Genomic DNA, 24,701 nt, shown 5'->3' on the forward strand with positions numbered 1-24,701 from the left:
AGCCCTCGGTCCCTCAGATGTGGACAAGTAAAAGACCATTTCCTCCTAGCCATGACAAAGCTAAGAGGTTGAATTTCACCATCTGCAAGCTGTTGGCTACAGAAATTCTGCCTTTCCTCCTGGTGAACACAGAGGATTTTCGAGATCTTATGTCCGTCGCAGTGCCCCAGTACCAGATGCCCAGTCGCCACTACTTCTCAAAGAAAGCTGTGCCTGCGCTACACCAGCATGTCACACACAACATCACCGCTTCCTTGAGAAACTCTGTGTGTGACAGGTTGCATTTCACCACCGAAACTTGGAGGAGTAGACATGGACAGGGGCGTTACATGTCATTGACTGGGCACTGGGTAACTATGGTGACAGTAGGAGAAGGGGCTGCTGTCCAAGTCTTGCCATCCCCACGAGTTGTGCATTGATCCTCTGTATCTATAAGTTCCTCCACTGCTTCTGGCTCCTCAACCACCTCTCGGTCCTCCACCTGCACCCAAAGCCTGTCTGGTAATGCCACCCATGTTCTAACTGCGCAGAAGGAATCCTGCACACCTACTTACTATGCTGTCACCAGGGTTCAACAGCATCAGGTGGTGTTTACCTTGAAAAGTCTGGGAAATGTGAATCACACAGCTGAGGAGTTGTGGTCAGCTTTGGAGACTGAGTTCCATCAATGGTTGTCTCCACTGAACCTGCAGCCAGGGAAGGCCGTGTGCGACAATGCTGCAAACCTGGGTGCGGCCCTTTGCCAGGGCAATGTCACACACATGCCTTGTATGGCTCACGTTTTGAACCTGGTTGTCCAGACCGTCTGGACCTTGGAGATATTATCTCTTCCGCATGCGACTCCTCCTGTTCCTCCTCCTCCTCCTCTTGTCCCACTACTTGACTCAGAATACTGTTTAAGGTGTGCGCCAGCATGTAAATGACCAGAATAGTCATGCTGATAATGGCATCGTCAGCACTAAACCTCTTGGTCGCTATTTCAAAACTGTGCAGAAGGGTGCATAGGTCCCTGATCTGAGACCACTCCTGCAGCGTGATTTGCCCCACCTCTGGATCTTGTTGGCCCAGGCTATACATCATAACGTATTGCACCAGGGCTTGTCGGTGCTGCCACAGTCGCTGCAACATGTGCAGAGTTAAATTTTACAGTGTGGGCACATCGCATTTCAGCCGGTGAACTGGCAGGCCCAACGACTTCTGTAGAGATGTAAGTCGTTGAGCTGTGGGATGCGAGTGGCGGAAGTGAGCACACAGCGACCGAGCCCTCTGCAGAAGCCCATCTAGTCCGGGATAGTGGGATAAAAATTATTGGACAACTAGGTTCTTATCCTTGTTATTTTACAGTACTTTGATGAAGGTCATAAAGACCGAAACGTCTACTACTGTATGTACTGTACTTTATTAAACCCTTTTCACTACATCATAGTGTGTGCCAAGTTTATATATAACTGGTCGGCAGCACCAAGGTGGCTGGCATTGGAGGGTGGGGGAGAGGGATTACCAAGGGCGCATAGTAGCAGACAAACTGTTGAGGAAGGTGCAGGAGCCGTGGAAGAAGTGGAAGACGAACTGGCGCTGGACGTGAAAGACTCATCAGATGAGGGAGACCTTGATCAAATTTCTGTTGTGTGAGGTTGGGGGAGAGGGCAGAGGAAGGAAGCATTATTTTCACCTCGCACCACCAAGACAACAAGGACTTGGTTCTCCTGGATGCGCAAGACACATGAGTGCCTTCTTGCTGCACTACCTGCAACATGACCCTCGGATTGTCAGAATCCGAAGTAATGCCGATTACTGGGTTGCCACACTCATAGATCCCCGGTACAAAAGTAAATTTGGCGAAATAATTCCTGCCATAGAAAGGGATTCACGCATGCAGGAGTATCAGCAGAGACTGTTACAGAATCTTACATCTGCTTTTCCACAAAACACCAGTGGTGCACGTACTGAATCTCTGAGTTCTAACTTGCCAACCTTGGGACTGTCGAGTCATCACTCAAACCATAACAGTAACATTGTATCTGGTGGTAGCAGCAATTTTTTTCCAGTCGTTTCAAGAATTTTTTAGACCATCCTTTACAAGGCCACAGGAGACAAGAAGTCTGACGCATAGCCAACGCCTAGAGAGGATGGTACAGGAGTTTCTCCAGGTTAACATCGATGCCATGACTGTGGAACTGGACCCTTGCTTATTTTGGGCTTCCTGGAAAAATGGCCTGAGCTCGCCACTCACGCCTTGGAGATCTTGTCGTGCCCTGCAGCCAGCGTTCTCTCTGAACGGGTGTTCAGCACTGCTGGTGGTGTGCTGACAGATAAGCGCACTCTTCAGTGAGAATGTAGACAGTCTAACATTCATCAAAATGAACAAATCCCCCCATGGGCAAACAGCAATCTATGTAGTATACTCCTTCACAGAAGCAGCCCAATAGGCAGACACTATTCGGAGGCACAGGTAGTAAACGGATCGCCCCCTCAATGCCTGTTTTGGCCATTAGGGTGCCCCTTCCCAACTTCTTGACCCACCTGATTGCCTCGTCAAAGGAGGTACAGTATATAGGACTGTACTTGGTTCCGCATCGATGTTGTCGTTTACTGACCTGCCCCTTGGATATGACAAATGGTGGATTAGTCTGAATGTATTGTATTCCTTTTTTGGCACGACTCCCAACGGGGATACCACTACATCTTCTAAGGAAAGTGTTCTGAATGGACCCGCCATTCTACCTAAAGATATTTCTTTTTTTAATTTTTTTGTCACGACGTCTGGGTGTTGGTAGGCTGATTTTAGATTTTTACTCCAGTCTTTCTTGATTTTAGAAGGGCATGAAATACCTATATATGTGTCTCCTACTCCTTTTACTCCTCCACCTCTTTTCTTTTTGCATGACTATATGTACTTGTGACTTTTCCATGTGTTTCTTGTGTCTTCTGAGCAGTTTGTCATCTTTTGGACACCTTTTAAGGTGTTTTCTATGTGTTTGTGTGTGTTTGTGTTTGCCTGCCATTGGTTTCAATGGGGTTCGACGGTGTTCGTCGAACGTTCGACGAACATTCATCAAACACGCCCCAATTCGATGAACTGAACGCAAACTCTAGGGAGGTGGATCAACACTAAATGCAACCCCCTCATAAGGCAGCCCCCATAGAATATACTGTAACCCCCTCATAGGGCATAATGCAGCTCCCCTCATAGTATGATGTAGCCCACTCAGAGAATAATGCAGCCCCCACATATAAATATAGCCCCTCCACAGAATATACTGTAGCCCCCTCAGAGTATAATGCAGCCCCGTCATAAGATGAAAAACAAAGCAATACAGAGTGGATACCAGATAGAGACAACTATACACCCATGGGAATTGTGAAATATATCTTTTATTGGAATCAATATTATTAAACAAATTTATTAAAATATACATAAATATTAAAACCGCAGGGTAAAAAACACAAATCCTAGCTAAGTCCCCATAAAAATGCGAAAAAATGCTTGCAAGTTATTGCTGCAATATGATAATACATGTAAAATAAAAATTATAAATGGTTAAAAAAATGTGAATTAATGATATATAAAAGTGACCAAGTGCAACAAAGTTATAATTTTATAAAAGAATCACTCAATAGACCAGCTCCAAACAACCTATAAGGAGCATATTAAAGTGCAAAAAGTGTCACACACTCAGGTGTTGGTTGCTCACTCAGCAGTATAAGGCCCAACCTGATACCAATGTGCAAAAAAAAGGGTGCTTGAAAAAGTATATATCTGCAGCAATATCACATGCATAAATACCTTGGGGGGGACAATAGGCTCTTCCTGCACACCCTACGTACGTTTCGGAAAATTCCTCTCCTTCGTCCTTCTACCCCTGACGAAGGAGAGGAATTTTCCGAAACGTAAGTAGGGTGTGCAGGAAGAGCCTATTGTCCCCCCCAAGGTATTTATGCATGTGATATTGCTGCAGATATATACTTTTTCAAGCACCCTTTTTTTTGCACATTGGTATCAGGTTGGGCCTTATACTGCTGAGTGAGCAACCAACACCTGAGTGTGTGACACTTTTTGCACTTTAATATGCTCCTTATAGGTTGTTTGGAGCTGGTCTATTGAGTGATTCTTTTATAAAATTATAACTTTGTTGCACTTGGTCACTTTTATATATCATTAATTCACATTTTTTTAACCATTTATAATTTTTATTTTACATGTATTATCATATTGCAGCAATAACTTGCAAGCATTTTTTCGCATTTTTATGGGGACTTAGCTAGGATTTGTGTTTTTTACCCTGCGGTTTTAATATTTATGTATATTTTAATAAATTTGTTTAATAATATTGATTCCAATAAAAGATATATTTCACAATTCCCATGGGTGTATAGTTGTCTCTATCTGGTATCCACTCTGTATTGCTTTGTTTTTCATCTATTGTTGGCAGTGGCTACCACTGTAATTTTGCACAGCGCACCTGGTGGTCACTTCTTGGTATTTTAAGGATTTCATCTATGTTATGGTATGTGATAATAAAGAAGATAAAAGGGTCACCAGAGTCTACACTGTGTCATTAGTTAAGCCCCGTCATAAGGTAGTTCCCCATAGAATATACTCTAGCCCCCTCATAGGGCATAGCGCAGATACCCTCATATAGTATGATGTAGCCCCCTGAGAGAATAATTCAGCCCCCCACAGAATTATAATGTAGCCCCCTCATAGGGTATAATGCAGCCCCCCTGAAAGGGTATAAGGCAGCCCCCCTACACTACCATCATTGTTCTCCCCCTCCACCCCCATCATTGTAGTCATCACCACGTTCATCACTGCCTTTTCACCCACCACCTCCATCATTGCCTCCCCCACCACCACCATCTTTGTCCTTTACACCACAACCATCATTGCTTTCTCCCCCACCACCCTCATCATTGCCCATTCCAATACTTCCATCATTGCCTCCCCACACCACCATCATCATTGTCCTTTCCACCACAGCCATCATTGCCTTCTTCCCACCACCCCATCATTGCTCATTTTGCCACCACTACCATCATTGCCTCCCCACCACCATCATTGCCTTCTCCCCCACCACCCCATAATTGCCTCCCCACCACCATCATTGCTTCACCCACCACCATTATTGCCTCCCCCCACCACCATCATTGCCTTCTCCCCACCACCCCGTCATTGCCTCCCCCACTACCATCATCATCATTGCTTCCCCCACCACCATCATTGCCTCCACCACCATTATCATTGCCTCCCCACCACCATCATTGCCTCCCCCCACCATCATCATTGCCTCCCCACCACCATCATCATCATCATTGCCTCCACCACCATCATCATTGCCTCCACCACATCATCATCATTGCCTCCCCCACCACCATCATCATCATTTTCTCCCCAACCACCATCATCATCATTGCCTCTGCCACCATCATCATTGCCTCCACCACCACCATCATTGCCTCCCCCCACCACCATTGTTGCCTTCTCCCCCACCACCCCATCATTGCCTCCCCCACAACCATCATTGCCTCCCCCACCATCATCATCATTGCCTCCCCCACCAACATCGTCATCATTGCCTCCCCCACCATCATCATTGCCTCCCCACCACCATCATCATCATTGCCTTCCCCACCATCAGCATCATCATCATCATTCCCTCCTCCACCATCATCATTGCCTCCACCACCATCAACATTGCCTCCACCACCACAATCATTGCCTCCACCATCATCATTGCCTTCCCCACCACCATCATCATCATTTTCTCCCCCACCACCATCATCATTATTGCCTCCACCACCCTCATCATTGCCTTCCCTCACCACACCCATCAGTGCCAATCTCCAACACACACACACAACACCACTATCACACATACAGCACAACACACAGACAGCACCACACCACCTACTTTCAGTCCCCGAGTATCAGCTTCTGCGGCAAGTCTCCCTCAGGCCTGCCCCTAACGCTCCCTGTATTGGAGGTGGTCCACCTGGTTAGCTCACCCTTGGGAAGTTCATTGTCGCGGTACTGTGGGTTCACTCTAGGAGTTTCGGAAGATCTGACAATTGCCTTCTTACCCACCACCCCATCATTGCCTCCCCACCATCATCATCATCATTGCCTCCACCACCATCATCATTGCCTTCCCTCACCACACCCATCATTGCCAATCTCCAATACACACACACAACACCACTATCACACATACAGCACAACACACAGAAAGCACCACACCACTCTCTCACACACACACATACAGCAAAACACACACAGGCAGGCAGGCAGACACACACAGCACCTACTCACCTCTCTGCACCTTCGCAGTAGCACATGCTGGCAGCTTCTTCTCTGAAACAGCCACGCTGAATGATGACGTCATCCACCTGCGCTGAGTCAGACAGGAAGTGTCGGGCAGCGGGCAGGAAGGAGGACGGTGCCGGATCACTGCAGCTTTGCTCCGGTCCCAAGCTCCGGGTCCCCGATTCAGCAGCACCGGCGGGCAGTGTTAGCCTCAGCCTGCGGCTAACGCTGCCCGCTATTACAGTGAAATGAATATTCACCCTTCTCCACACCCATGAGGCATGGGGAAGCGTGAATATTCATGTCTCTTTAGCAGTGGGGACAAGCTTCTGTCTCCAGCTGCTGCTCTCTGGCACCTGGAGGGCCCCCTTGACTCAGGGGCCCCATAGTAGCTGGATGTGCCCTTATTAGCGACACACCACTGGCTGGGGTGCCCCTGGAGCAGTGGGGGCCCTAGGCAGCTGCTGGCCAATATTTCAGCAGGTGTCAGTGCCTGGGCCCAACGGAGAATCCTCCGGTTCTCCAGTGGGCCAGTACGACCCTGCATACTCACCATAATTTTGAAGGTACACGCTACTAGACATTATGCCCAGCTCAGCCTGTGGTTGAAAACTTTCATCAGTACATGTATAGGTATGGTCACAGCAGGTTTGCCATAAGAGGGAAAGCTTCATCCAATATTGTGATGGTCACGATGTTTGGTACCTGGAAGTGATACAAGAATCATCTGGTTTCTCAGGAGTTGTGGCCCAAATAATGAGGTAAATAGCCTTCACAATCCTCACTACTGCCAATGACTCCCATGTCATGGTTGTGATCTCGTTGATTGGACTGGGTATACCAATGAGCTGCACACACAGTCAATTTTATAAACTCACGTCAAAGTGATGCAAAACCTGTTAGTGGCACTGATTGACCTACTAATTTATCTTCCTATTGGAAGGATTTTTCCAGTATGCCTCAATAGACATACAGCAAAAATAAATATATTTATCTGAGTACCTGAATAGGAACAAAGGGAATTATTAGATGTCCATAATTCTAAGAAAATCCTTAAAATACTGACCCTTCTAACTCAATGTTCAATGAGAGAAGAGACCTTTTTCTCTGAGCTGTGGAGTACTCAGTATCCATCCACCAATGATTGACAGCTTACTCTGTATACTGGGTGTCAATCAGTAGTAAATGTTGGGAGAACTCACATCTCCGGAGTATCTAGAACCCCATAGAGCATGCATTGCGCTAAGAGGGCTTATGTTCTGCATCTGATAAATAAATGTATGAATATTACTGCTACTACTAAAGTTACTAAGTGCTGGAATCAGTGTTTTTGTCATTTGTTTGTTGCCCCAGGCAGAAAAGAATAAAGCATGACAGGTTCTGCTTAAAGCTTTTCACACAATGACAACTTTTAATTAAGCAATTTGGCACAATTTCCAGAGATAAATCCCTTCAATAAAATATTTCAGAATGGGAGTGCCAACAACTTATATCAGTTAAAGATCAGGTTGTAAAAGTGAAATTACACAAGTTGGCATCACATTCTATGTAGACCTGGGATAGAAACTCACTGAAGGATCTGTTCCTTTTACAAGTCTGGCAGCTAAGAACAATCATGAAGAGTAAAACTATGGCTCTTACAAGTGTGAGACTGGGAATATTGATCAGTGTCTTGTCCACTACATTATCTGCTTCCATTCCAGGTAAGAAAAAAACTATTCTATTTTGTAGCCACCACTTATTGTTAGGAACATATGTAGTAGGGGTTTTAGGCATGGTGGGCATAGTTCAGTATCTACTTTATACAGTTCTACAGTAGTATTCAGCTTAACTACCAAACTTAAAGGGGTTTTCTTAACCTCATCTGCAGGAGCACACTGCTCCCTTGATTTTCAACTTCATCTTGCACCCCTGCTTAATTCTTGTACGTTGTCAGCAAGGTCACTACAGTGAGACAGTCAGATGTATTCAAGCACAAAATTCCAGAGGATGGCGGACGCTCGGGAGAAGTCTTGGAGGCCATTTGGTGATGAACGTATGAGTGTGGAAGAGAGAAGGAGGTCTTGCGAGGACTGGAGGTTGCGTGTTGGAAGATATTGGAGATATACGGAGGAGACAGATTATGGATGGCTTTGTAGATCAGTGTTAGCAGTTTGAACTGGATATGTTGGTGAAATGGGAGCCAATGAAGGGATTTGCAGAGGGGAGAAGCAGACGAGTAACATGGAGAGAGGTGGATTAGTCGGGCAGCAGAGTTAATGACAGACTGGAGAGGTGCAAGAGTGTTAGCAGGGAGGCCCCAGAAGAGAATATTGCAGTAATAGAGGTGGGAGATGACGAGGGCATGCACTAAAATTTTAGTAGATTAAGGGTTGCTGCATTACCTCTCAGCCTCTTGACCCAGGTAACCATTAATTATATTCTTCCAGCTCCATTATACCTTGTTTGTTTTTGAATCTTCTACCTTCTATGCATCGCACATTATTCCACACGTGCTTGCCCCCTGGTGGCTGTTTTTTTTTATAATTACAGCCCAGGACATTTCCATGTCACAATATAGATAGCTGTTTTCAGCAATTCCAAGTGAATATAATACGTGTGGTCATTAGTTAGGCTCTTTTTGGTTCTTGTTCTCTTTGTGATAGGGGACTAAGAGGTGAGATTCTGAGATGGTGTGACGTCCATCACCTTTATTAGGTATACCCTTCTAATTTTCCTTCAGGGAACACTCTCCACCAGCAGACATATTAACAAAAAAATTCCAGCTTTTTGTGTCACATCCTGATTTTTCCTTGGAGGTCCTATAATTTCCTTTCCATCTTCCTGTCTTTTTATACTAAACAAGTTGTTTTTAATATTATGTTAATAAAAAAACTGTTTTATTCACTACCCCTTGCGTCACTTCATACCTTATTAGGTAAATCTTGGTAACTAAGTTTTTAGAAATTTATTAAAATAATTGAAATAATTAATGTCCATTTTGGGTGGAAATTGCAGGTTTTTCACCCTTTGCCATGCGCACGGTGAATTCCATGACAAATCCGTAGCAAAGTTCATGCCATATTCTCATGTAAATCTTTCAGATGTGGATACACCCTAAGTGGTCAATTGCATTAATAACAATTTATTACTTCCATATTGATTAATAGTAATAAAAAAGTCATCTAAAGTATGTCAGTGCAATGAACTCAATGATAAGAGATAGCAGAGAACGTCATTATGATTTCATTCTTTATACTTTTATAGAGGAAGAGAAAACTTCAGAGTTCTGGAATGATAAAATGTCTTCTATGATTAAGGAAGCTGAAAAATTAAAACCAATAAAGCACAGAGCCCGGAATCTGCTTCTCTTCCTGGGAGATGGTAAGATTGTTATATTAGAAAATTAAGCATCAAGCATCATTTTTGTTCCAGACCCTAGACCCCCAGGTCCTTCCCAACATATCTCTGTCATACATGTCTCCACAGAGAGTAAGTGTCTGATATGAGAGATGAACCTCATAATGCAGAATCTGACACTAGGGTAATGTTCCCTTTCCAGAAATGTTGGCTTCTCTTAGGTATATTGACAGTTCCTTCAGTAGTAAGGTCTCCTCTTCTCAGTGAAGCTCCCAGACATTTAGCAATGTTGGGGTACTTTGACACTTTGTCCTGGACTCTAGGATGTATTCCTTTTTTTTGGCAGGCTTACAGATAGTTCAAGACAATTTTGAAGTATGTCTGAAGATGACGTGCTGATCAGTTCTCTAATTACTGAGTAGAACTCCCATGGGAGTGAATGAAAGTTCCCAAAGCAACAGATATTAATACACACGTGGTCAAAATTGTTGGTATCCCTTGTTTAATGACAGAAAAACCCACAAAGGTCACAGAAATAAGTTGAATCTGACAAAAGTAATAATAAGTACACAATCTATGTAAATGAACAAATGTCAGACATTGCTTTTCAGCCATGCTTCCACAGAATTGAAAAAAAAAATAAAACTCATGAAATAGGCCTGGACAGAAATGATGGTACCCCTGAATATAATGTGACAAAAGGGACATGTTAAATCAAGGTGTGTCCACTAATTAGCATCACAGGTGTCTACAATCTTGGAATCAGTGAGTCGGCCTGTATATAGGTCTACAGATACTCACTGTGCTGTTTGATGACATGGTGTGTATCACACTCAACATGGACCAGAGGAAGCAAAGGAAAGAGTTGTCCTAGGAGATTAGAAAGAAAATTATGGACAAACATGTTAAAGGTAAAAGTTATAGACCATCTCCAAGCAGCTTCATGTTCCTGTGACTACAGTTGCACATATTATTCAGAAATTTAAGATCCATGGGACTGTAGCCAACCTCCCTGGACGTGGCTGCAGGAGGAAAACTGATGACAAATCAAAGAGATGGATAATACGAATGGTAACAAAAGATCCCAGCAAAACTTCCAAACAGATAAAGCTGAACTTCAAGCTCAAGAAACATCAGTGTCAGATTGCACCATCCGTCGTTGTATGAGCCAAAGTGGACTTCATGGGAGAGGACCAAGGAGGACACCATTGTTGAAACAAAATCATAAAAAAGATACACTGGAAATTGCCAAACAACATGTTGACAAGCCATAAAGTTTTTGGTAGAATGTCCTATTGACAGATGAAGCAAAAATTTAACTTTTTGGGAAGGCACATCAGCTCTATGTTCACAGACGGAAAAATGAAGCATAGAAGAAAAGAACACTGTCCCCACTGTGAAACATGGAGGAGGCTCTGTTATGTTCTGGGGCTGCTTTGCTGCATGTGGCACAGGGTGTCTAGGATCTGTGCAGTGTACAATGAAATCTCAAGACTATCAAGGGATTCTAGAGAGAAATGTGCTGCCCAGTGTCAGAAAGCTTTGTCTCAGTCGTAGGCAATGGGTCTTGCCACAGAATAATGATGCAAAACACACAGCTAAAAACAGCCAAGATAGGCTAAGGGTACTGTCACACTCTGCAACTTTCCAACGATCACGACCAGCGATACGACCTGGCCGTGATCGTTGGAAAGTCGTTGTGTGGTCGCTGGAGAGCTGTCACACAGACCGCTCTCCAGCGACCAACGATGCCGAAGGCCCCGGGTAACCAGGGTAAACATCGGGTTACTAAGCGCAGGACCGCGCTTAGTAACCCGATGTTTACCCTGGTTATCATCGTAAATGTAAAAAAACCCAAACAGTACATACTTACATTCCGGTGTCCGTCAGGTCCCTTGCCGTCTGCTTCCCGCTCTGACTGAGTGCCGCCGTAAAGTGAAAGCAGATCACAGCGGTGACGTCACTTTATGGCCGGCAGTCAGTCAGAGCGGGAAGCAGACTGCTAGGGACCTGACGGACACCGGAATGTGAGTATGTACTGTTTTTTTTTTTTTACATTTACGATGGTAACCAGGGTAAATATCGGGTTACTAAGCGCGGCCCTGCACTTAGTAACCTGATGTTTACCCTGGTTACTAGCGAATGCATCTTTGGATCGGTGTCACACACACCGATCCAACGATGACAGCGGGAGATCCAGTGACGAAAGAAAGTTCCAAACGATCTGCTACGACGTACGATTCTCAGCAGGGTCCCTGATCGCTGCTGCGTGTCAGACACAGCGATATCGTATGGATATCGCTGGAACGTCACGGATCGTACCGTCGTAGCGACAAAAGTGCCACTATGAGACAGTACCCTAAGAGGAAAGCATGGGACTATTCTGAAGTGGCGTTCTATGAGCCCTGACCTAAAACCTATTGAGCATCTTTGGAAAGAGCTGAAACATGCCGTTTGGAAAAGGCAAACTTCAGACAACTGGAGCAGTTTGCTCTTGCGGAGTGTGCCAAAATACCAGTCGAGAGGTGCAGAAGTCTGATTGACAGTTACAGGAATCATTTGATTGCAGTGATTGTCTCAAAAGGTTGTGCAAAAAAATATTAAGTTAAGGGTACCATCATTTCTGTCCAGGCCAATTTCATGAGTTTTATTTTTTTTAAATTCTGTGGAAACATGGTTGAAAAGCAATGTCTGACTTTCATTTGATCATTTTCCTAGATTTTTTTTTATTTATCATTACTTTTGTCAGATTCAAGTTATTTCTGTGACCATTGTGGGTTTTTCTGTCATTAAACGAGGGGTACCAACAATTTTGATCACGTATGTAGTTAACCTTAAACAATTAACCCTTTAATATTTAACTGTTCTATTTTTCTGGTTCTATTTTTCTGACTATTTAAAGGGTTGTTGTAAAATTTACTTTACTCCTCAATGCCTATATATTTAATCTGAAAAGGTAATCTCTTTTCTAATACATTTTAATTATGAATTCCTTGTCATTCCCTCTCTATTCTATCCAACTGCTTTGTTATTTATTTTATTACTTCCTTTTTGATGATGCTATATTAAAGAATCTCAGTGCATGCTGGGATAGTCAAAAGAGCTGTCATCAGGGAGTGGAGCAGCCTCTACTCCCTCCTTGAAATGAAGCATCATCAGTAACCTCCATTTCAGAGGCAGGGCTAGTCCCTGCACTTTTAAGAATGGGTAACTTGTCAAGAGGAGGTGCTGGTCTCTGCTTTTCTTATACGCTGGGTATTCTCCTTACAATGTGCTCTGACAGTGTGCTCATTAATTCTGATCACAGCTGGCGAGTGCACTGTCACTGTACATGTTGCATAGTGGCAAGAATCTTCTGAGCATACAGTGGGGAAAATAAGTATTTGATATACTGCCGATTTTGCAAGTTTTCCCACCTACAAAAAAATTGAATTTCATTTTTATAGGTACAATTCAACTGTGAGAGACAGAATTAAAAAAAACATACAGAAAATCACATTGTATGTAGTGTTGAGCGATACCGTCCGATACTTGAAAGTATCGGTATCGGAAAGTATCGGCCGATACCGGCAAAGTATCGGATCTAATCCGATACCGATACCCGATACCAATACAAGTCAATGGGACTCAAGTATCGGACGGTATCCCTGATGGTTCCCAGGGTCTGAAGGAGAGGAAACTCTCCTTCAGGCCCTGGGATCCATATTAATGTGTAAAATAAAGAATTAAAATAAAAAATATTGCTATACTCACCTCTCCGACGCAGCCTGCACCTTACCGAGGAAACCGGCAGCCTTGTTTGCTTAAAATGCACGCGTTTACTGCCTTCCGTGACGTCACGGCTTCTGATTGGTCGCGTGCCGCCCATGTGACCGCGACGCGACCAATCACAACAAGCCGTGACGTAATTTTCAGGTCCTGAATGCCTAGAATTAGGCATTCAGGACCTGAAAATTACGTGATTGGTCGCGTCGCGGTCACATGGGCGGCACGCGACCAATCACAAGCCGTGACGTAATTTTCAGGTCCTGAATGCCTAGAATTAGGCATTCAGGACCTGAAAATTACGTCACGGCTTGTTGTGATTGGTCGCGTCGCGGTCACATGGGCGGCACGCGACCAATCAGAAGCCGTGACGTCACAGAAGGCAGTAAACGCGCGCATTTTAAGCAAACAAGGCTGCCGGTTTCCTCGGTAAGGTGTAGGCTGCGTCGGAGAGGTGAGTATAGCAATATTTTTTATTTTAATTCTTTATTTTACACATTATATCGATCCCGATACCGATTCCCGATACAACAAAAGTATCGGATCTCGGTATCGGAATTCCGATACCGCTAAGTATCGGCCGATACTCGATACTTGCGGTATCGGAATGCTCAACACTAATTGTATGATTTCTACATAATTAATTTTAATTTTATTGCATGAAATAAGTATTTGATTTAATAGAAAAACAGAACTTAATATTTGGTACAGAAACCTTTGGTCAGACATTACATGTGGTTCTTGACCAAGTTTTCACACACTGCAGCAAGGATTTTGGTCTACTCCTCAAGACTATTCTTCTTCAGGTCTTTCAGGATTCAGAGCTGTAACTGGGCAACTTTGAGTTTCATCGCCTTACAAAGATTTTTTACTGGGTTCAGGTTTGGATATTGGCTAGGCCACTCCAGGACCTTGAAATGCTTCTTACAGAGCCACTTCTTAGTTGCCCTGGCTGTGTGTTTTGGGTCATTGTCATGCTGGAGGACCCAGCCATGACCCATCTTCAATGAGAGTTCTATAGACCTTGAGGTTATGCTTAATTCTAGGATCTTGGAGAGCATAGCTCTATAATATACTGGCTGATGGAACAATTTTTCTTGTCAGGCTCATATAAAATAATGAGGTATATCATTGGTCTATAATTGTCTACAAATGCTGAATTATAGCATGGAGCTTGTAAGGATCTATTTACTAATTAATCCTTTTAAAGGGAACCTGTCACCCTGCGGCGGTTTTAGCTAAAATAGCCACCTTGTGCAGCATTTATGCTGCATTCTGTGAAGGTGGCTCTTTTTTGGGGGGTCCCTTCCAATGCTGCAATCTTACTTTTTATAATTTGCGCGCCATACCTGTATTCTGTCCGAGGGGCATGTCTTTTCCCCCGGACACAAATGCCTCCCAGCCATCACTCAGCCCCTCTGTGCGCCAGGCGCCACCTCCTCTGCCTTCATTAATGTCCCCGGTGCGTGCTCTGTAAGTTTCCATCATGTGATGTGAGTCGAAGGGCAGCGCAAACTGCGCATGCCCAAAAAAGGAACTTACAGCGCAGGCACCGGGGATGTTAAAGGGAATCTGTCACCTCAAATTGGCGGGCTATGTAAATGCCCTGTGTCCGGTCCAATGGGTGGTGTTTTGTCTTCTTTCCTCCACCCCATCCTTCCCCGCTGTCCGCAATATTTTCAGGAATTTGAGTAGGTGTCCTCCATAGTTCACGTGTGTGCAATGCAATCTTGCCTCGCGCACACACAGTATGCTTTGCCCAACTGCGGCCAAAGCCGAAAAGCATACTGTGAGGGCACGAGGCAATATTGCATTGCGCACGCGCAAACTATAGACGACACTCAAATTCCCGAAAATATTGCGGACAGCGGGGAAGGATGGGGTGGAGGAAAGAAGACAAAACACCGCCCATCGGACTGGACACAGGGCTTTTACATAGCTTGCCAATTTGAGGTGACAGATTCCCTTTATTGTCCCCCACGCCTGCGCTGTAAGTTCTTTTTTCAGGCATGTGCAATTTGCGCTGCCCTTTGACTCACATCACATGATGGAAACTTACAGTGCAGGCGCCAGGGACGTTAATGAAGGCAGAGGAGGCGGCGCCCGGCGCACGGAGGGACTGAGCGATGGCTGCAAGGTGTTTTTGTCCGGGGGGAAAAGACATGCCCCCCAGACAGAATACAGGTATGGCGGGCAAATTATAAAAAGTAAGATTGCAGCGTTGGAAGGGACCCCCCAAAAAAGAGCCACCTTAACAGAATGCAGCATTAGTACTGCACAAGGTGGCTCTTTTAGTTAAAAACGCCAGGGGAGATGACAGGTTCCCTTTAAATTAAAATGTACAGAGCTCAGTATTGTTGATTATTTTAAGTAGATGTCTTTACAATTAAAAAAGATTGTATGTTAAATTATATACTAATTTCCCATGTAGCCCTGTGACCCAGGGCTGTGTTTGAAGGGGACTGGCTGACTGTATCATTTCAATAGCTAAGCTAGCCTCTTTTTATGTTCCAGGTTATTTAAAGAAAGAGACTGAGCCTGATGTGGAGTTTTAGGGACTGGTACTGAAAGTGGGACATTAGTGGATCTTTGAAAGTTTTCTCGCAAGTTGTGTAGTTTTACATTTTAGATATTAAAAGAAATTCAGTGTGATAAATAATTATTTAAATTACAATAATAATAAGAAAAACCCCACAAACAAATGCAACAGAAGCAATATCACTGTGTTTTTTACATTTCTCTAAACAGGCATGGGGATGCCCACAATCACAGCCACTCGAATCTTAAGTGGTCAGCTGGAAGGGAAGCCGGGGGAAGAAAATGAACTCACAATGGATACTTTTCCTTACGTCGGCTTATCTAAGGTTTTCTAGTAAAAATGTTTTTTATGTCAATTATATATGAGGGGACAGTACGAAGATCTTTTTAATGACCTTTTTACTCATAGACCTGAGACAGGGACAAGGGGGCATCCTTTATGTCTGGAGGAAAGAAGGTTTAAGCATAATAACAGACACGGATTCTTTACTGTAAGAGCAGTGAGACTATGGAACTCTCTGCCGTATGATGTTGTAATGAGTGATTCATTACTTAAATTTAAGAGGGGACTGGATACCTTTCTTGAAAAGTATAATGTTACAGGTTATATACACTAGTTTCCTTGATAGGGTGTTAATCCAGGGAACTAGTCTGATTGCTGATGTGGAGGAATTACTGTTTGCAACATGGTTTTTTTTTGCCTTCCTCTGGATCAACATGTTAGGGCATGTTAGGTTAGGCTATGGGTTGAACTAGATCGACTTAAAGTCTTACTTCAACCTTAAAGGGCCACTGTCACCCCCTCCAGCCGTTATAAACTAAAAGAGCCACCTTGTGCAGCAGTAATGCTGCAGTCTAACAAGGTGGCTCTTTTAGTTTTTGATTCAGTTATTCCCTCAATAAAGCGTTTTAAAATTTGCCCTAAATACCTGTCCTTAGACCTGGAGGCGGTCCGAAGCCTCCTCTGTGAATCTCCCAATGGCCGTCACTCATCTCTTCTGGGGATGTGGTCGCCGCCCCCTTTGCGCTGTTTCTTCTTAAATCCGGCGCCTGCACTGTGCGTGCCTGCCTGGTGCAGGCGCAGTCTTCATTGTCCTTCATAGCTCAGATCCAGGGTGCCTGACTGCGCCTGTGCGGGCAGTGCGGCCACCCTGTTGCTGAATCCCCGCCCCGCACTGTGTTATTCATTATGCACAGTGCGGGGCTGGTATTCCTGGGCATGCGCACTGCGCTGTTCAGACGCTCCCCCAGCTCCCCCGCCTTCCAGCGTTGCCGGAATATACAGGTTTCCTTGCCAGCGTTTGGAATGAAGCAGCCGCAAATAACAACGCTGGAAGGCGGGGGAGCTGGGGGAGCGTCTGAACAGCGCAGTGCGCATGCCCAGGAACCCCAGCCCCGCACTGTGCATAATGAATAACACAGTGCGGGGCGGGGATTCAGCAACAGGGTGTCCGCACTGCCCGCACAGGCGCAGTCCGGCACCCTGCATCTGACCTATGACGGACAATGAAGACTGCGCCTGTCCCAGGCAGGCACGCACAGCGCAGGCGCCGGATTTAAGAAAAACAGCGTGAAGGGGGCGGCGACCACATCCCCAGAAGAGAAGAGTGACGGCCGTTGGGAGATTCACAGAGGAGGCTTCGGACCGCCTCCAGGTCTAAGGACAGGTATTTAGGGCAAATTTTAAAACGCTTTATTGAGGGAATAGCTGAAGCAAAAACTAAAAGAGCCACCTTGTTAGACTGCAGCATTACTGCTGCACAAGGTGGCTCTTTTAGTGTATAACGGCTGGAGGGGGGTGACAGTGGCCCTTTAATAACTATGTTACTAATTTAGAATTTCATTCTTTTTTTGTGCACGTTTTCAGTATAAACTTTACAGATCCAATTAGGTTCTTAAATCAAGTAAACTTACAAAACAATTATTTTGTCAATGGTGTCAGTTGAAGAGTCAAAAATCAAGTTAATAATTCCTCATACAACAGTTGTCATAAGTTTAAAGAATAACCGTTGTTTTAATTTTTATTCCATAAATCAGTAGTAGAAAGGAAAAGGTCAGCTCACCCATGTTACGAAGATCAAAGCATCATCTTCATAAAATCATTAATTATTGTAGAAAAATATTAAAAAAGCCAAAAGTCCATAACCAACTTATTACAAGCAAACGCGTTTCATGTCGCTGTCTTTAGTCATTGTATATAAAACTGTGAATTGGTAGGTATCTTATGTCATATCCTGCAGTGCATATAATCCGAATGAACCAATCACTAAGGGGCAGCTCATGGCAGGTAAATAGTTAAATTAGTTTATGGCAAGAAAAAAAATAAGAAAAATATCTAATTGCAGTGCAAGAATCCATAAAATAAATATAAGACATGGATGAATAAAAAAAATAAAAAAAAAAATAGAAAAGAACAAATTTAATTGTAATGATATATAATGTCCTGGTTAATATTCATACCCAGGGACGATCTGGTCTGTAGAGAGAAAATCCACCAACACTCTTGGTTTAAGAGTTGCCGTTGCCTTCATTGGTCTTCTCCTCAGAAGGGTTTGTTAACCTGATCAATGCCGTTAATTTTGCAGGGCAAAATATTTTTTTCGGAAAGATGTCTGGAGGCTGCTGAACATTTGAATAACATTTGTTGGAAGTGTCTGATAGGTGTTGTTGTATGCTGCCACATATTGCATATTACATGCAGTACATGTAATTAAATATGCCACAAATGTGTTATTCCTATTAACAAAGCTATTTATAATATAATTCTTTGCTCTGACACAAGAAGAAAAAGCGCAGGCACAGTCTGTATGTCTATGTATATCGTGTGCCCACATTTATAGAAACCCTGTATGTAACTAGGTTTTCTTTTGACTCGTCTGTGAGTTAAGAAGCAAACTGGGAGACAATCGGCTCCATAAATTTGGCGCTTTTCTGGCAACAAATCTGACAGGTTGGGAGAGTTCATTATTTTTTTTGTCCTGATAAAGTATAGGTAAATGTTGTTTAACAATACTACTTATAATATTGAACTAGGGACTGTACTTGGAAATGATTGAAATACCATAAATATTTTTATTGAATGTTTGATTTTTTTTGTTTGAGAAAGCCTTGTCTGTCTATATCATTCACAATATTATGGGCTGTCTTAAGCATCCAACTAGGATGTTTTCTATGTTGATGTCTTTGACCTACCCGTGGGAGATCCTTTTGCAATCTCACTTCTGAGGTGGTATTCTTTTTGATCCTGACAAATTCCCCAATGGGGATATTTTTATAATGGATAATGTGTTTGGAATGGCAGGATGTGGCCATGAGAGTAGAGTTTGTGACAGTATCTTTTCTATATGGGGGAGATGGTAATACCAATGGAAGAATCATGAGTCAAAGTTATGTCCAAAAAGTTGATTTGTGTATTATGGACATTGGAAGTAAAATTAAGGTTCATATCATTATGACTGATATATGAAACTAATTCTTTAGCCAATGTCACAGGGCCATCCAATATCAGGAGCAAATCGTCAATGTAACAACTGTACCACCTGATATGGGAGAAGGGATTTGATTATGAGAAAATGTATGTCTCTTCATGGATGCACCTTGCTTTTGAAGAAAAACTGGCCATTCATTGAAAAATAATTATGGATTAATAAAATATCAAGTGCCATGTAAATGAAATTCTGTACCTGAAAATAATATGAACTATATTTATGTAAATATGTCCATAGTTCTAAATTATGGGGAATAGATGCCAATTCCGGCCACAATGGGTTTAAAGGGAGGAGGAAAATAATTTTTGTGAATTTTTGCAAATTAATGATAAATAGGCAACCTGGCTCTGTCAGTTATAGGGGTGGCATCGGCATGGTTTCAGTCACCACTTAGTATTTAGAGAGCGGCGACTGTAACCATACCCTGGTATTGACTGACAGTAACCTCAGCATTAGGGAAGCATGTCAGACAGAGCAGGGGGTGTTGCATCCACCACTATCTCTGCACTAATAGTGGTGACAAAAACCATGCTGGTGCCACCCCTATGACTGAAAGAGCGAGACTAAAGAATAAGGTTAATTTACTCCCTGCTTGCTGTGGCTGCACAGTGTCATAATGCTAAAAAGCTGCAGATTAAACCTATTTCCTGCAGGTTAATAGTCTATTTTACATGACAGGTTCTCTGTAAATATATTTATTTGAAAAGTTACTCCCTTTTCCAAATTACCAGTAAATGAACAATACAAAAATCTGTCCAAAGGTATACATAGTCTTTAAATAAATTACTCACTAAATTAAGGCTTTGTTTTGTAGGTCCTCATGGTCCAAACTATCATGAAACATGAGCATCAGCAGCAGTCTACATGTATGCCTTATATACTACACAGTATAAGTGTCTATGTAGGGGACTGCTGCACATATTTATTCAAGTTAGTGTAGCTATGTTGCAGTTCCTTGTGTAGTCGGTGCTCAAAAGTACCCCTGTACAAAGAAAAGATGGATGGGGACTCAGTTACAGCAAAATTGTAACCCCTTTATTCAATAATAATTTTTAATAAGAATAATTTTTATTTCTATATCGCCAATATATTCTGCAGTAGGGTTGAGCGAAACGGATCGGACAAATTCAAAAATCGCCGACTTTCGGCAAAGTTGGGTTTCATGAAACCCGACCCGATCCTAGTGTGAGATCGGCCATGAGGTCGGCGATCTGTGTGCAAAAGTCGCGTTTCATATGACGTTTTCAGCGCCATTTTTCAGCCAATGAAGGAGGACGCAGAGTGTGGGCAGCTTGATGACATAGGTTTCGGTCCCCACCATCTTAGAGAAGGGCATGACAGTGATTGGCTTGCTTTCTGCGGCGTCACAGGGGCTATAAAGGGGCGTGCACGCTGACCGCCATCTTACTTCTGCCGATATTAGCATAGGGAGAGTTTGCTGCAGCTTCATCAGAAGAAGGGATATAGTTAGGGAGGGAAGATCAACCCCCAAACTGCTTGTGCTGTAGCGATTTCCACTGTCCAACACCACCTTTTTTTTGCAGGGACAGTGGAGGCTATATTTTTGTGCATCAGCTCTGTAGCTTATTAGGCTGCCTTATAAGGCTCCCTGATAGCTGCATTGCTGTTTGCACCGCTACTGTGCAAACCAACTGGTTTTTTAAAAGCAAAAATCCTGTTGCTCCTTTCTGCACAGTTATCTTGTTTATTTGTCCACACTTTTGTGTGCAGCAGTCCTTTTTATTGCTGCCATACTTGTTCTGAGATAATTGTAGGGAGATTGAAATTGTACTACAGTCCTTGTAGTTTTTCATATGTATTCAAGCCACTTTCTGCCACTTACATTGTGTTGATTTATACACTGGGCCTGAGTTTTGGTTCAGTCTCCCCCCAAAAAAGTGAGATTCAAATTCTCACAAAGTGGACATACTTCAGTCCTGTTAGTTTGTTGTATATCAGTCAGACACTTTCTGCCACGTACATTGTGTTGTGTTATACACTGGGCCTGAGTTTTGGTTCAGGCTCCCAAAAAAATAAGTGAGATTCAAATTCTCACAAAGTGGATGTATTTCAGTCCTGTTAGTTTGTCGTATATCAGCCAGCCACTTTCCGCCACTTAAATTGTCTTGTTTTATGCACAGGGCCTGAGTTTTGGTTCAGTCTCCCCCCAAAAAAGGGAGATTTAAATTCTCAAGAAGTTTATATAGATCTTCTACCTTGTTTTACAGTACCATATAACGGTTGTTATTTTGGTTAGATTTTCCAAAAAATGAGGAAGTCTGGTGGAAGAGCCCGTGGGCAGTGGTTGCCAGCTGGTACTGATGGTGGTGGTGGTGGTGCATCAGGTGGGAGTGGCAAAAGCACAATAGCACCTAATGCTGGAGGTGTTGAGCCAGCGTCATCGACTGGCTACACAAGGCCTCGAAGGCTCCCTTATCTGGGAGTAAGAAAACAGCTTTTAAAGCTGGAGCAGCAGGAAAAAGTTTCAGCTTTCCTTGCTGACTCAGCCTCTAGCTCTTTCGCCTCCTCTTCAGAAAGTTCCAAATATAAAAGCAGCGAGTCGTCAGTGGATGCTCCCGGTCAGGAACAAGACGTTTCCGTGTGTCCTTCACCCAAACCAAAAGTGAAGGATGCGTCAGGCGACACTACAGGTTGCTCCATGGAGCTCTTTACACATACCGTGCCTGGTTTAGAAAGGGAAATTGTTAACTGCCCATTACAAGATGAATCGGACATGGAGTGCACTGATGCACAGCCACAGCTAGATTATTATGCTGTTCCATTGACTCAGATCACTACATTGCCCTCGCAGTGTACTGAGCCAGAATCTGACCCTGATGAGACTATGGTGCCCCGTCCCGAACGCTATAGCACCTTACACGGTGACACAGAGGAAGGTGCACATGACATTGAAGAGGAGGTGATAGATGACCCAGTTGTTGACCCAGATTGGCAGCCATTGGGGTAAGAGGGTGCCGCTGCTAGTAGCTCAGAAGCGGAGGAGGATGATCCTCTGCAGCCATCTACATCGCAACAGCTGTCATCTGGCAGGCCCGTATCAGGCCAAAAACGTGTGTCAAAAACAAAAACAGTTTTAGGACAGCGTGGCCCTCCGGTGAAAGTAGCACAGCGTGCAATGCCTGAAAAGGTATTCCATAGTAAGAAGAGTGTAGTGTGGCAATTTTTTAACCAAGATCCGAATGATGAGTCAAAAGTTGTCTGTAAGAAATGCTCAAAGAACTTTAGCAGAGGGAAGAATCTTCAAAATTTAAATACAACGTGCATGCTTAGACATTTAACCAGCATGCACTTGCAAGCCTGGACTAACTACCAAACGTCCCGTACCGTTGGTGCACCTGCTCAGAATGAAGGTAGTCAGGAAGGCTACATTGCTTCCCTCGCTGTAAGCCCACCGGTTAGGACACCACCAGCAGCAAATGTGGAGGTATCGTCGCAAGGCCAAAGCAGTCAGGGTATCACAAGGTTACTGGTAGGAAACACTGTATGTAGGCCAACATCAAGAATACCATCACCAACCCTCTCTCAATCCGCTATGTCCACCACCACCCCCACTAGTTTCACCATATGCAGCTCTCCAGTCCAGCTCACCCTACAAAAGACTCTCGTTAGGAAAAGAAAATACTCATCCTCTCATCCGTGTACACAGGGTTTGAACGCCCACATTGCTATACTAATCTCGTTAGAGATGATGCCCTACCGGTTGGTTGAAAGCAAAGCTTTCAAAGACCTGATGGCCTATGCAGTTCCACACTATGACCTACCCAGTCAGCACTTCTTTGCGAGAAAAGCCATCCCAGCCCTCCACCAGCATGTCAAAGACCGCATTGTCCATGCACTGAGGCAATCAGTCAGTGGAAAGGTGCACCTCACAACAGATGCATGGACCAGTCGTCATGACCAGGGACATTTCGTGTCCATCATGGCACACTGGGTTAACGTGGTGGATGCAGAATCCACAGGGGACAGCCATAGTGGGACAGTTCTGCCTAGCCCACGGTCTAGGAAACAGTTGGCTGTAGGCGTTCGCCACCCCTCCTCCTCCTCCTCCTCCAGAAGCGAAAGTGTTGTGAATTTGCTTTTTGGCTCCCTCTAGTGGTTACTAGTGATTTGACTATGGGTATGTCAGTCATCCCTTGTATGCTCACCTGGGCCGTTAGTTCAGGGGTGTTGCTATATAAGCTCCCTGGACCTTCAGTTCAATGCCTGGCAACGTTGTAATCAGAGCTAATCTGCTGTGCTCTTGTCTACTGATCCTGGTTCCTGCTAGATTAAGCTAAGTCTGCTTTCTTGCTTTTTGCTATTTGTTTTTGGAGCGCCCCCGCACCGCCGCAGGGCCGAGGGGTACCCGGAGCCGGGCCTCTAGTTCTCAGTCTCGGGGTTGTCACGGTGGCTAGACCCGGTCCGTGGCCCTGTCCGTCAGTGGGGGACGTCCGGTGCAATAGGTGGTAGTAATGGTAGCGATGTAGCGGTGCAGTTGTGGGGTGTAAGTCGCGGTAAATAACGAGGACACCAGGTTGCAGTCTCTTTACCTCTTTACTGGAGATCTCTGAGTCCTCAGTCCAGAATACGGTTCACCAGGCTACGCAAGTCCGGCCGGTCCAATGGCACCTCCAGAGTTCTCCTCTCAGGTGGAAATCTGTGCCTTCCTTCTTAGCGCTATGTGTTGTAGTCCTTCCCTGCTGTGCTCTCGGAAAGTGACCCCACAACGGTTGTGTCTGTTTCTTAAGTTCCCTCACAACTCGATTTGATGTTCCTCTGTAATCCACCCCTTCCCTGTATTCAGGTTGGAATGGCACCCGTTTGTCAGGTAGGCCTGGAGTTCTTCCGGGACCCTAGAGACGCCCCTCTCCCGCAATTGCCCCCCAAGACTTCATAGGTGATATGTGGTAGACAGCCCGCCTGAGACCGACTGTCCTGCCGCTGTTTGGAGTATGGCTTGAAGCTGTATTCTAATCCACTCCCTCGGCGTTCCGGCCACCGGTATTGCGCCTCAGCAAGGTGCTGCCTCTTTCAGCACAACCCCTGCTGGTATTCTCCTTCTGCTTGATCTCGTTTCTCACTCAGCACAATCTGTCTCGCTTCTAGTCCTTTCTTGAGTCCCGCCGCTTCCAGGAGCCTGCGCGGACCCGTTACGTTCTTTCAATGCCAAGCCTCTGCCAGGATCCCACCCCTGGCAGAGACCCTACAGTCTCTCCCTTCACAACACCCCCTGCCACAGGGTGTTGCTCCGTTCAATCCCGTCAGCG

General features: G+C 44.4%; 1 protein-coding gene across 2 annotated transcripts in view; it reads left to right on the forward strand.

The window, feature by feature from the left end:
• Positions 1–7,840: 7,840 nt before the first annotated feature.
• LOC143808009 (intestinal-type alkaline phosphatase-like) overlaps positions 7,841–24,701 on the forward strand; it is a 129,274-nt gene continuing 112,413 nt past the window's right edge. The window contains exons 1-3 of one of the 2 annotated variants that reach the window (XM_077290202.1): positions 7,841–8,007; positions 9,551–9,667; positions 16,157–16,272. In XM_077290202.1, the coding sequence (XP_077146317.1) occupies positions 7,920–8,007; positions 9,551–9,667; positions 16,157–16,272 (321 nt within the window). In that variant the 5' untranslated portion in view covers positions 7,841–7,919. The remainder of the gene's footprint in view (positions 8,008–9,550; positions 9,668–16,156; positions 16,273–24,701) is intronic. The other variant, XM_077290203.1, reaches the window with a different exon arrangement.

The sequence above is a fragment of the Ranitomeya variabilis genome, chromosome 2 (genome assembly GCF_051348905.1).
Source record: "Ranitomeya variabilis isolate aRanVar5 chromosome 2, aRanVar5.hap1, whole genome shotgun sequence".
Classification (NCBI taxonomy): domain Eukaryota; kingdom Metazoa; phylum Chordata; class Amphibia; order Anura; family Dendrobatidae; genus Ranitomeya; species Ranitomeya variabilis.